General features: G+C 45.1%; 1 protein-coding gene across 1 annotated transcript in view; it reads left to right on the top strand.

The window, feature by feature from the left end:
• The window catches only part of LOC140739507 (solute carrier organic anion transporter family member 4C1-like), an 83462-nt gene extending 79570 nt beyond the window's left edge, over positions 1–3892 (top strand). The window contains exon 13 of the mRNA XM_073067871.1: positions 1924–3892. Within this exon, the coding sequence (XP_072923972.1) occupies positions 1924–2075 (152 nt within the window). The 3' untranslated portion in view covers positions 2076–3892. The remainder of the gene's footprint in view (positions 1–1923) is intronic.
• Positions 3893–14211: the final 10319 nt, after the last annotated feature.

The raw sequence follows: 14211 nt of genomic DNA, 5'->3' as shown, positions 1-14211 counted from the left end.
TAACTCTCAACTGATGTCCTCTTGTTTGAATCTCCCCTACTCTCAATGGAAAAAACCTATCCATGTCAACTCTATCTATCCCCCTCATAATTTTAAATACCCGTGTACTGAAATTCATGTACTGAGAACTGGGACTAATCTATGTAAAACAAAGGATAAAAGTGGGAACAGGTCATTCAGTCCACCCATGCCTGCTTTGTCAATCTGTAAGATTAAAGCTGATTGCTTACCTCAATGCCATTTCTCCGCACTTTCCCCATATACCTTGGTTACCTTAATATCCGAAAATCTATTGATATCTGTTCTGAATATGCTCAGTGGCTGAACTATTATAGCCCCACTATTCCAAATATTCTCTACTGTCTGTCTGTAGGAATTTCTTTTGAATCCTAATTGCACACCTCCTTATTTGGAGATGGTCACCATGGCTCCTGAAACACTTCTTAGCAGGCATGAACAGGATGGGCTAAGTAGATAGTTTAAGTGTGTTGAACATCAGTTAATCTGCACTTTAGCAAGGGAATGCACACTGAGTGGCTACTTCATTATATCTACACGCAAATACCTAACCAGTCAATTATGCGGCAGCAACTCAATGTGTAAAAGCATGTAGATGTTCAGTTATTGTTCAGAACAAACATCAGAATGTGGAAGAAATATAGACTAAGTGACTTTGTCCTTGGAACGATTGCACTGAAGAACAAATTTTTTCCAAAAGGTGTGACTTCCTCAGAATTTTTTATTTGGTTATGATAGACCATTTGAAGTTGAACATAAACATAGTTTGCATCATATAGGAATTTGGAGAAAGAAGAATTTAACTTTTATTGAATATAATGCGTTTAATTGCATAATGGTGCTGAAGCTTTGCAGTAGTTCAACTAAGCTAAAAATATTGATGATTCTGATGTACTCAGTGTCTGAGGCTTCTCACTTAGATGTCCAACAATAATCAGCCAGCATTGATGGATTCCAGTTGCCCTGATACCATTTTTCCATGACCGTAATGTTCTGGTGAAACCTTTCATCATGCTTGTCACTGATAGCTAGATTTGCAGGAAGGAAGTCTAATTAGGAATAGAGAAAATTAATCTTTAGTGACATGATTTGTATGCTTGAAGCATGTTGTCAACCAGCTGTGTGTAGTTCGGTGCTCTGTAGCTGCAAGAAAATCTTCAACAACATCCTTGAATGCCTTCCATGCAATTTTTTTCTCTCTGGTCCCACTAGAAGTTCTTCGAATTGCCTGTCATTGATGACCTGTTTAATTTGTGGACCAACATAAACGCTCTCCTTAATCCTGGCATCAGTAAACATCTGTCTCAAATATCAAAATTCTTCACATAACTTCATAGCCTTTCTAAATCCTGTCCTGCCCAGGCATGTCTGGACAAGATAGAGCACTTTTCAGCTTACTTTGTGGGCTACGTTTGAATTGACTTGATTTATGAACTGAAATAACAAATATGGACGATTTAAAAAAATGGTGTGTGATAGGGAAATTTCATGCTGATTTTCATGATCAACAGACCAAAATCCATAAGGTGCACCCAGAGTATCCACTGTTTTCTTTGGCGTCAGAGGGGGTGGTTTGAGTATCTCAGGAACTGCTGACCTCTGCGACTTTTCACACACAGCAATCACTAGAATTTACAATAAACAAAGAGTGGCAGTTCTGCGGGTTCGTGAGAGAGGTCAGAGGAGAATAGTCAGACTGGGTCAGGCTGACAGGAAGGTGACAGTAGCTCAACTAACCAGTGTATTCAGAGAGCATCTCTGAACACAGCAGCAGGAGACCATGAACATGTGCTCAATGACTACTTTATTAGGTACAAGAGGTAAAGTGCAGATAATAGTATGCATCTCTTTCTCTGCTATATAAATCAGTGTCGTCATATTCTAAATTGGTGTGATTTGTTTCAGGTGCACCTTGCAAACTGTTCAGCGTTATTGCCATCACTGCAGCTCATTTCCTGTATAAACCTCCAAGAGCTGCTGAACCCCTGTCTAATGGGTCCAATACTGAAACCAGTACTGAGGACAAGGACCAAAATTTAACTGTGTTTGATGAATGAACTGTGTATGAGACAACTGTGTGATAAAGAATGTACAGTGTATGAGGACAAAATAAATTACTTGGTATATTTTAAAAATATGACAGCAATGCAAATTTCTGCATTTGAAGATCTACACGTTTGTATCTTTACCAAAAGCAATTCTCTTGATTTGTGATGTATAATGGATCAATTATTTGGATCTGATTGAGGACCCAAGTTTTTTAATGTCTTGTTATCAGTGCGATTTTTATATATAGTTAAATGTAAAACCTACATGTAACCAAAAGCCTGAATTTGTCACCGCAAAATGGAAAAACATGAAAAGTACTCAAACTACATGAGTGGTGGCTAAGAACAGAGAAGGTTTTTTGATGCATTTTATGGAAGGGGTGACATCTGGCCTATATAGAGAGCTATTTGCCAAAAATAACTTTTTTTTAAAAAAGTCATCATATTAAATATTACTTGAGACCTTGAACAACTTAAAGTTACAGCATCATAAAATCTGGAATTAACGGAATGGATTCTGCTGATGCCGGAGGTCCGGAGTAACGCACACAAAATGCTGGAGGAACTCGGCAGGTCAGGCAGCATTTATGGAGAGGAATAAACAGGTGACATTTCAGTCAGAGACCCTGATGAAGGCCACAGATGCTGTCCGAACTCCTGGGTTCATCCAGCATTTTCTGTTGGAATTACACTGTATTTTAATGCTTACATAGTCTTTTTGTTCCAGCTTTGACTTAACCATCTCCTACAGCCCAGCTAAAGCAAGGTAGTTAATTCTTTCCAACAGCCTACAAAGTCAAAGGGGTGGTTGAAGGAGAATGAAAGGAAAGATGTCCCAATCTGTAGCGTTGACATCTGGTATGTGTGTTCTTGAGAGATTTTTGCCAACTCTATTCCGCATGCAAACTGTCTGCTTGGTAATGTACTGCAGAAATACCACTGCTTCATGAGTAGCACGGTATACAAGCACAAAGCATTCCTTCTTAAAAAGATGGAAGAAAGTACTGGGAAATAAATATGAAAATTGTTCGATGCTTCTGAAAGTAGAGTAGAATGGAACCTGAATGAACATTGGCAAAGTATTTGTAATTTGGTCATTTTAAACAATAAATTTACTGGATTTATTGCATAATTTACAGCTTCTGCCCTCTAATTTCTTTGGCCTTCGCTGATAAGCAAATGAAGTCAAGAATATCTTTCCAATACCATCAATTGTCCATAAGGCTGAGGATGTGAGCTGTGGCTTGATGAGGAGGAACAGTCATCCTATTCTAACAGGAAAATAGGCAGAATGAGACAAAATAAATGTTGCTTGTGTCGCACACATCTACAATTTATAGTGAAATTAAATGTGTTGCTTTTAATTGCCTAAGCTGCCCGAGTTAGGTGTCCACGACGTACTGGGGGAGAGATTTCTCTTTAGGAGCTAACACTAAACACATGAGCATGCCCAGTGTACTTACCTCACACACACTGTTCATTTACTTCAATCTAGCTAAATGTGCAGAGTGATGGTCTGACAGCCTTTAATGTGAGCAACCAAAGATTCAATTCATTATTTAGTAGGTAGGAATAGAATGGGGGAAGGTTAAGTCTTTGCTAAAGAGCAAGAAGCATCCTTTCCCATTGACTACTGTTACACATTAATATCAAAAAAACTTTGCAAAACTGTTCCAGTTGAATTATAGTTAATTATTTCTGTTTTCTTATCCAAACATTAAAAATAGAACACAAGAACAAATCTGTAAATAAACAAATTAAAGATATTGAACTATTCAGAATTGCTATCTTGTTGAGTGCTTTGATAAGATAAATGTTTAAAAGTGTTTTGCAATTCAGTCATTTTAAACAATAAAGTAAATTTACTGGATTTATTGCGTAATTTACAGCCTCTGCCCTCTAATTTCTTTGCCTTCATTGATAAGCGAATGAACTCCAGAATATATTTCCAATACCATCATTTAAGTCTGCTTGGTTGTCTTCCATAGTTGAGCATTTTGTTTTTGCACAGCAGCAGAGGATCAAGTGAATTCCACAACTATTCAGCTCTGTGATGCACCATCAATAACTCACTCTGAGACGTAAGAAGCGAGATATTGGCTTTTATTGACTGGAAGAATGAACAACACTACATCCTGGAGAATGAGGCCGGGCTCAGGCCTCAATCGCCTTTATACAGGGGTCTGTGGGAGGAGCCACAGGAGCAGTCAGCGGGGGTCTGTGGGAGGAGCCACAGGAGCAGTCAGCGGGGGTCTGTGGGAGGAGCCACAGGAGCAGTCAGCAGGGGGTCTGTGGGAGGAGCCACAGGAGCAGTCAGCGGGGGTCTGTGGGAGGAGCCACAGGAGCAGTCAGCAGGGGGTCTGTGGGAGGGGCCACAGGAGCAGTCAGCGGGGGTCTGTGGGAGGGGCCACAGGAGCAGTCAGCAGGGGTCTGTGGGAGGGGCCACAGGAGCAGTGGGTCTGTGGGAGGAGCCACAGGAGCAGTCAGCAGGGGTCTGTGGGAGGAGTCACAGGAGCAGTGGGTCTGTGGGAGGAGCCACAGGAGCAGTCAGCAGGGGTCTGTGGGAGGGGCCACAGGAGCAGTCAGCGGGGGTCTGTGGGAGGGGCCACAGGAGCAGTCAGCAGGGGTCTGTGGGAGGGGCCACAGGAGCAGTGGGTCTGTGGGAGGAGCCACAGGAGCAGTCAGCAGGGGTCTGTGGGAGGGGCCACAGGAGCAGTCAGCAGGGGTCTGTGGGAGGAGTCACAGGAGCAGTGGGTCTGTGGGAGGAGCCACAGGAGCAGTCAGCAGGGTCTGTGGGAGGAGCCACAGGAGCAGTCAGCAGGGGTCAGTGGGAGGAGTCACAGGAGCTGTCAGCGGGGGGTCTGTGGGAGGAGCCACAGGAGCAGTCAGCAGGGGTCTGTGGGAGGAGCCACAGGAGCTGTCAGCAGTGGGTCTGTGGGAGGAGCCACAGCTGTCAGCAGGGGTCTGTGGGAGGAGCCACAGGAGCAGTCAGCAGGGGGTCAGTGGGAGGAGCCACAGGAGCAGTCAGCAGGGGTGTGTGGGAGGAGCCACAGGAGCAGTCAGCAGGGGTCTGTGGGAGGAGCCACAGGAGCAGTCAGCAGGGGTGTGTGGGAGGAGCCACAGGAGCAGTCAGCAGGGGTCTGTGGGAGGAGCCACAGGAGCAGTCAGCAGGGGTGTGTGGGAGGAGCCACAGGAGCTGTCAGCAGGGGTCTGTGGGAGGAGCCACAGGAGCAGTCAGCGGGGGTCTGTGGGAGGAGCCACAGGAGCTGTCAGCAGGGGTCTGTGGGAGGAGCCACAGGAGCTGTCAGCAGGGGTGTGTGGGAGGAGCCACAGGAGCAGTCAGCAGGGGTCTGTGGGAGGAGCCACAGTCTGTGGGAGGAGCCACAGGAGCTGTCAGCAGGGGTCTGTGGGAGGAGCCATGGTCTGTGGGAGGAGCCACAGGAGCTGTCAGCAGGGGTCTGTGGGAGGAGCCACAGGAGCAGTCAGCAGGGGTCTGTGGGAGGAGCCACAGTCTGTGGGAGGAGCCACAGGAGCTGTCAGCAGGGGTCTGTGGGAGGAGCCACAGTCTGTGGGAGGAGCCACAGGAGCTGTCAGCAGGGGTCTGTGGGAGGAGCCACAGGAGCTGTCAGCAGGGGTCTGTGGGAGGAGCCACAGGAGCTGTCAGCAGGGGTCTGTGGGAGGAGCCACAGGAGCAGTCAGCAGGGGTCTGTGGGAGGAGCCACAGGAGCAGTCAGCAGGGGGGTCTGTGGGAGGAGCCACAGGAGCTGTCAGCAGGGGTCTGTGGGAGGAGCCACAGGAGCAGTCAGCGGGGGGTCTGTGGGAGGAGCCACAGGAGCTGTCAGCAGTGGGTCTGTGGGAGGAGCCACAGGAGCAGTCAGCAGGGGTCTGTGGGAGGAGCCACAGGAGCAGTCAGCAGGGGTGTGTGGGAGGAGCCACAGGAGCAGTCAGCAGGGGTCTGTGGGAGGAGCCACAGGAGCTGTCAGCAGGGGTCTGTGGGAGGAGCCACAGGAGCAGTCAGCAGGGGTCTGTGGGAGGAGCCACAGGAGCTGTCAGCAGGGGGTCTGTGGGAGGAGCCACAGGAGCAGTCAGCAGGGGGTCTGTGGGAGGAGCCACAGGAGCAGTCAGCAGGGGTCTGTGGGAGGAGCCACAGGAGCTGTCAGCAGGGGTCTGTGGGAGGAGCCACAGGAGCAGTCAGCAGGGGTGTGTGGGAGGAGCCACAGGAGCAGACAGCAGGGGTCTGTGGGAGGAGCCACAGGAGCTGTCAGCAGGGGGTCTGTGGGAGGAGCCACAGGAGCAGTCAGCAGGGGTGTGTGGGAGGAGCCACAGGAGCAGTCAGCAGGGGTCTGTGGGAGGAGCCACAGGAGCTGTCAGCAGGGGTCTGTGGGAGGAGCCACAGGAGCTGTCAGCAGGGGTCTGTGGGAGGAGCCAGTCTGTGGGAGGAGCCACAGGAGCAGTCAGCAGGGGGGTCTGTGGGAGGAGCCACAGGAGCAGTCAGCAGTGGGTCTGTGGGAGGAGCCACAGGAGCAGTCAGCAGGGGGTCTGTGGGAGGAGCCACAGGAGGAGTCAGCGGGGGTCTGTGGGAGGAGCCACAGGAGCAGTCAGCAGGGGTCTGTGGGAGGAGCCACAGGAGCTGTCAGCAGGGGTCTGTGGGAGGAGCCACAGGAGCAGTCAGCAGGGGTCTGTGGGAGGAGCCACAGGAGCAGTCAGCAGGGGGTCTGTGGGAGGAGCCACAGGAGCAGTCAGCAGGGGGTCTGTGGGAGGAGCCACAGGAGGAGTCAGCGGGGGTCTGTGGGAGGAGCCACAGGAGCAGTCAGCAGGGGTCTGTGGGAGGAGCCACAGGAGCTGTCAGCAGGGGTCTGTGGGAGGAGCCACTGGAGCAGTCCAGACAGGTATATGTAGTTTACCACACTCTGTCACTACAACCAATCATGTTCACAATCAGAAATGGAAGCACTTGTTAATTGTTGAAAACATAGGGGATTCTGCAGCTGCTGGAAATCCAGAGCAACACACACAAAATGCTGGAAGATCTCATCAGGTCAGACAGCATCAATGGAGAGGAATAAAGAGCTGACATTTCAGGCCGAGACCCTTCATCAGGACTCAGGAATGAAAGGTCTTGGCCCAAAATGTCAGCTCTTCACTCTTCTCAATAGATGCTGCCTGACGAGCTGAGTTCCTCCAGTATTTTGTATGTGTTGTTAATTGTTGAAAATGTCTTTAAATCTGAACAAAAGTAAAGCATTTAATGTTGCTTTTGATCTATGGGAACTGAATACCATAATCAACACATATAGTGGTCATATATTTGATTTATCATTCATTATTCTCTAATGTTAAGCTTTTTGTGCTGTTACACTGGCTTTGAGAAATTCTCACTCCTTCATTGCTGAATTTACTTTAAACTATTATGTTTCACAGTTAATTATATTAAACTGCAACAATTAACTCTGGAACAAATCCAATACTTTTATACAAGGTGACTAACTCAGCATAGTCAAATATAATCTCACTATTTATGAAAGGAGGGCAAAGAAGACAAAAAACCGTAAACTAATTAGTCTGAAATCAATGTGGAAGAAATTGCTGCAATGTGGTAGAAATTATTAAGGAGATGGCAACCATAGACTTAGAGAATAATAATAGAATTGATAAGAGACTATTTGAATGGTAGAGTAAGCAAAAGTAGCCAAATGGTTTTACTCTAGATTTCTTATATTTTTATTCCACCAACCAATGTTTAGTTGGAAGTGTATGTTTGCATTGTGATTCATCTGTTCATTTAGAGATTAAATCTAAATTATTTTATTGGCCATTGGTTGCTTTTTCAAATTTCATTCTGCTTATGTCTGGGAATTGAACCAATTTTCATCTGGTTTCTGTATCCAATAACAGTGATAAAATTAGAACAATTAACACCCTCTCAATCATTAAACAGTTATTTGTATTACATGAAGATCAGAGGACCATCTGAGTTGGACTGAGATCTACCTGTAGTGGGTGCATACATTATCCTCACGCTTTAAGAAAAACAGGTAAAACTGCTCTAATCGAACAGCCAAATATCTCTATTTATAAAGACTCAAATTATACCAAAAAGTAACTACAGTAGATTCTGGTTAATTAGGATTCATTGGGACTAGTACATTTTGGCCCAATTAAGTGCCTGCCACAATAAGCTGAGGTTTCATGGAAATATTTAAAAAGGCATAAAAAAGGGAAACTATCATTTAACTGAGTAACAAATAATGTAGTTAAATGAATTGGAGAGTAAATTAGAGCACGACCAAAGCTACTACATTACTATGAAACTGTCATAATAGTTCCTAATAGTTATCAACAAAAGAATTCATTCAATGATTGACTGTAAGTGAACAAAATCAGTGCAGACACCTAGTGAAGATAGAGGACTGCCTTCATACAATGCTTTCAATGATTGCATCCTCCAAATCATTGTAACATTCAAGATGATTGTTGATACCTTCAAGTTCTTCACAGTTCCTAACTTGTTCAAGTAGTGAAATAGTTTCCTTTCCACTCCCAGCCATTTCTGGCAACTTCACGTCTGAATACTTGAAACCAAAGTGATCAGAATGGTTCTGAGTTGTTTTACTGTTTATGACTCGCGAGTGACAAAAATCATATCACGTGCAAGCAACTGACACTATTTAGAAGATGTTCGGCAACAGTTTTCTGCCTCAATTAAACAGCATAGCGTCCCAAATAAATGAAGGGAATCCTGGTGATGCACCATCAATAACTCACGCTGAGACTTAGGAAGCGAGATAACAGCTTTTATTGACTGGAAGAATAAACAACACTACATCCTGGGGAAAATGAGGGAGAGCAGCAGCCCACAGTCACCTTTATACAGGGGTCTGTGGGAGGAGCCACAGGAGCAGTCAGCAGGGTCTGTGGGAGGAGCCACAGGAGCAGTCAGACAGGTATATCTAGTTCACCACACCTGACTATTTTCTTGATTTGTTTTTGTCCTTTAAGAGTTACCCTAAATAAGTGGCTACCTTGTTTAACCAAAGGCCCAATTAACCGGAATCTACTGTAGTAATACTGCAAATTCCTTAGTAGTTCAAAAGGTTTATAACAGTATATTGAAGATATACTCTCAGTCAAGTATGATGTGAACAATTAGAGCAATTTAGTTCCTAATTAGTTAAACCTTTTCCTTGTTGGACAGTTCCTTGGGATTAACAATCTCATCAAGTTACAGTGTGTGAGTTTGGAGATAGCTGATGCAGTTTATATGTTACCCACAAATTTGCTATAGGTGGGACAGTATGTATTTGTCAGGCCAGTGGATGGTTAGTTTGAGAGAAGCACACTAACACTTACACCAGCCTTCTGTGAGCTCTTGATGCACAAAGTGGAGGTTTTCACTGCCCCCTCAAAGGCTCCTTTGCTAATTTGAGTGAAAATGGGCCACAAATTCCTAGGAGTAGTGCAGATGTTGCTCTGTGTCTCTACACACTTTAACTTTTAGAACATAGGTAAGTACAGCACAGTACAGGCCCTTAGCCCATGCTGTTGTGCCAACACTTTAACCTAATCCAGGATCAATCTAACCTTTCATCAAGTCCTGATGAAGGGTCTCCGCCCGAAATGTTATTTATTCCCATAGATCCTGCTTGACCTGCTGAGTTCCGGTGTGTTGCTCTGGATTTCCAGCATCTGCAGAATCTTTTGTGTTCAATCAGACCTTCCCTCCCATATAGCCTCCTTCTTTCTTTCATCCATTTATCTGTCCAAGAGTCTCTTAAATGTCCTTCATGTATGAGCCTCTACCGCTATCCCTTGCAGTGCATTTCAGATACCTACCTTTCCCCATGTGGAAACAAAAACTACCTCTAACATCTTCCCCTTCTACTCTCCTCCCAACCCAAAGTGTGCCCCCTAGTAGTAGGCAGCCATCGATCCCAGGGAATCATGGGTTTGTGCCTCTGATGGACTGTGTCCTCTCCAGGGCACAAGCCTGGGTGGGAAGATTTGAAGAACCGGCTGTTGCCCATGCAGCGGGTTCCCCCTCTCCCCGTCACTGATGTTGTCCAAGGGAGGGGCAAGTGTCGATACAGCTTAGCACCGGTGTCATCACAGAGGTTGCCAGAGTGAAGTTTTAAACAACATCAAACTGCCTTAGGGACCCCGGCTCCAGATTTCTTCCTCGGGGTTAACGCCCGAAGCCTTTCCAATGGGTGGGTATGGCCGCAAGGCAGCAGTGGTTTAAAATCAGAGTTTCCCCTCTCCTAGGCAGGCTGCTGTCCAAGGCTGACAAGCCCAACCTGCCCAAAGCAACTGGTTTTGAGGTGCCAGTGGTCCACTTTTGCCCCTTCTCTCGTCAGTAGAAACAGTTCTGCGGGCCTAGTAACTAAGCCACACGTGAAGGCCAAGAGTCAGACTTGGTTGTCAGTGGCTGTTAGAGACGCATGTCATTTGGAGCACTTTATAGGTTGTGGGAGCTTATCCCCACTGCCACCCCCGGCTATGACAACCTTAGGTACATTTTGCCCCCTAATATTAGCCATTTCCACTCTGGGGGAAAAAAATCTCTAGCTGCCAACTTGATCAATGCCTTTTATCATATTACCTCCATCAATTTTGCCTTAGCCTCCCGCCCAAAGAGAAAAGCCTTAGCTTGCTCAAGCCATCCTCATAGAACTTGCTTTCTATTCAAGAAACATTCTAAGGGCTTCCTCAGATCATTACCAGCAAAGCCGACCAAGTTTAAATGGGAGCCTGAACGATGGTATTGACTGGGTGTTAACAGTGGTTCTCTTGCCTTACCACTGGATCTTGGTGGTCTTCCAGATTCAGAATTGGTGGTATCTCTCCAGTATTTTGAAGTGCTTGCTGTAAGCACTCCCAGTCCTGGGCAGACCATGAGACTTGTGCTTGGTTTGAAGTTGGTTATCCTTATTCTCAGATGACCATGGCATTGAAGAGAACTCTATGGAGAGTTTGAAAGCATTTATTAGGCCTAGAGGAAGCAACGAGATAGCAAAGTATTTATATTTAAAATGATAAACTGAGAACAAGCACCAAATCGAAACAACTTAAATACATGATTTTAAAAGAATTCTTCTTCTGATTAGATTGCAATATAATCAATGATTTAATAGCATTTAAGTTATTTTAAAATGTAAACATTACTGTAAAATAGAGAGCATAAATTATTCATGCAGGGATTTTCATTTGGCTAAGCATCACCATCATATGAATTGTTATTATTTCTCATTAGAAGTGCATGAGGTGAAGTATAAGTCTGAATTTTAATTATATTTTGGTGATAGGGGAACTGTTATCGAGCATGCAGTCTAAATTGTGGTAGATATTAAGCAAGAGTGCTTACCATACTATTTCACACCCACACTCTTGAAGATCTGTTCCTTCCTGGCTGTACTTCTACTCTCTGAGTATAGGCAGAGACTGAAGACTGCAGCACCAGTAGTGAGGACCAAGAAGGTATGGACCAGGGAGGTGCAGGAGTGCTTACAGGGCTGCTTTGAATTGGTAGACTGGACTGTATTCAGGGATTCATCTTTGAGTCTGAATGAGTATGACACAGCAGTCACTGACCTCATTAAAACCCATGTGGATGAATGTATGCCGACAAGAACATACCACACATACCCAAATCAAAAGCCATGGGTAAACCAGGAGGTTTGTAGTTTGCTGAGGGCTAGATCTGTGGCATTTGCACAGGCATTGTGACCCAGGTTTGCAGAAGAAAACCAGGTATGACTTGTGAGGGCTATTTCAAGAGTGAAGAATCTATTCTAAGCATGGTTGAAGGCGACATTGGAAGTACATCAACTCTGGCAGGGTTTGCAGAACGTTACTTCGTACAAAGTGAAACCTAATAGCATTAATGGCAGCGACATTTCACTGCCAGATGAGCTCAATGCCGTTTATGCTCACTGTGAAAGGGAGAGTAAAACTACAGCTTTGAGGATACCTGTAGTACCCAGTGACCCTGTGGTCTCCGTCTTGGAGGCCAAGTTCAGGTGGTCATTCAGGAGGGTGAACCTTCACAAGGTGATGGGCCGTGATGGTGTACCTGGTCGGGCTCTGAAAATCTGTGACAACCAACTGGCAGGTGTGTTCGAGCACGTTTTCAATCTTTCATTGCTGCATTTGGAAGTCCCCACCTGCTTCAAAAGGGCAACAATTATACCAATGCCCAGAAGAGCAGTGTGAGTTGCCGAAAAGGCTATCACACAGCAGCACTCATGTCTACAGTGATGAAGTGCTTTGAGAGCTTGGTCATGGCTAGAATCAATTCCTGCCTCAGCAAGGACCTGGAGCCACTGCAGTTTGCCTATCGCTGCAATACATCGACAGCGGACGCAATCTCATTGGCCCTCCACACAACCTTGGATCACTTGGACAATACAAATACCTATGTCAAGATGTTGCTTATTAACCATAGCTCAGTGTTTAATGCCATCATTCCTACAGTTCTGATTGATAAGCAACAGATCCCAGCCCTCTGTAACAGGATCCTTGACTTCCAAACCGGAAGACCACAGTCTGTGCAGATTGGTAATGATTTCTCCTCCTTCCTGACAATCAACACTGGTGCACTTCAGGGGTGTGTGCTTAGCCCACTGTTCTACTTTCTCTACACCCATGACTGCGTGGCTAGGCATAGCTTATGTGCCATCTATAAATTTGGCAGAATCTCAGATGGTGATAAGAGGGTGTACAGGAACGAGATATACCAGCTAGTTGAGTGGTGTCACAGCAATGACCTTGCACTCAATGTCATTAACACCAAAGAGCTGATGGTGGACTTCAGAAAGGGTAAGATGAGGGAACACACAATAACTTTCATAGATGGATCAGAAGCGGAGAGAGTGAGCAATTTCAAGTTCTGCGGTTATAAAAATAGCAAGCCAGCAGCTGTATTAGGAGTTTCAGGAGGCTTGGTATGTCACCTAAAAAAAGGACTCAACAATGTCTATAGATGTACCAATGAGAGCATTCTGATTGGCTGTGCCACTGACTGGTATGGGGAGGGGGGAAGGCTGCTACACAGAATCAAATTAAGCTGCAGAAGGTTGTAAAATTAGTCAGCTCTATCATGGGTACTAACCTCCATAGTATCCAAGAAATCTTCAAAGAGTGATGCCTCAAAATGTCGACGTCCCTCATTAAGGACCCTCACCACCCAGGACATGCCTTCTTCTCATCAGGAAGGAGGTACTTAAGCCTGAAGGTGCACACTCAGCCATTCTGGAACAGCTTCTTCATCGGACATTGAACCCATGACACTACCTCACTACTTTTTAATTCCTGTCTTTGCACTACTTACTTAATTTAACTATTTAATATACATACATGTACTTACTGTAATTCAGGTTCTTTCTACGTTATCATGTACTTCATTGCACTGCTGCCCCAAAGTTAACAAATTTCATGGCTTATGTCGGTGATATTAAATCTGATTCTGATTCTGTTCTTGAATGGAAATCAATCAATTTTAATATTGGAAGAGCCCACTCAGTCCTCTCCACTCTAGTTATGATTCCTTTCTCTCTTCCTTTTTGATGCCCACTTTTCAAATAACTACTCTATATTATGTTATAGTTTTATGTTTAGTTCTTCTGATAAGTATTCAGACTGGAAGGAGGGACAGTGGAGGAATCCTAAAGCTCAGCCAGCTGCTGGAGTTCATCTCTATCTTACAGTTACTTGTAAATTGTGATCCTAACCAATGAGTCGACAACAGATTCACTCTCACTGCTGGACGGTTTCGAACAAGACTGCATCATCAGCCTTACGCTCTCTTCAGTCTGTCTTTCAACCCTATCTCCTACATAATTCTGGCTAGAAAGGACCCAATTTACTGAGCTAACAGGAAACTACTGCCTCCACTTCAAAACTAGACCACTTCATCCCAGTAATGCTGACAATGCTTGTGGTTACGTGCTTGGATGTCATCTCCAAATCATTGTTTGCATGTTCATTGCTGTATGCAAAACAAAACGTCCTTTACAAAACGACCGCACTATTCAATATTCCATAACAATATTCTGGAAAATGTGGGCCTCTTCTCAAACACTTGGTGTTAACTCTCAGAGAAAACAGACAACATGCAGTATCAACTTCAATGTTTCAGTGCAGCCTTTGG

This window comes from Hemitrygon akajei, chromosome 2 (assembly GCF_048418815.1).
Source record: "Hemitrygon akajei chromosome 2, sHemAka1.3, whole genome shotgun sequence".
Classification (NCBI taxonomy): domain Eukaryota; kingdom Metazoa; phylum Chordata; class Chondrichthyes; order Myliobatiformes; family Dasyatidae; genus Hemitrygon; species Hemitrygon akajei.
The sequence above is the reverse complement of the archived record's forward strand: the minus strand, read 5'-3'. Positions and strand labels throughout refer to the sequence as shown.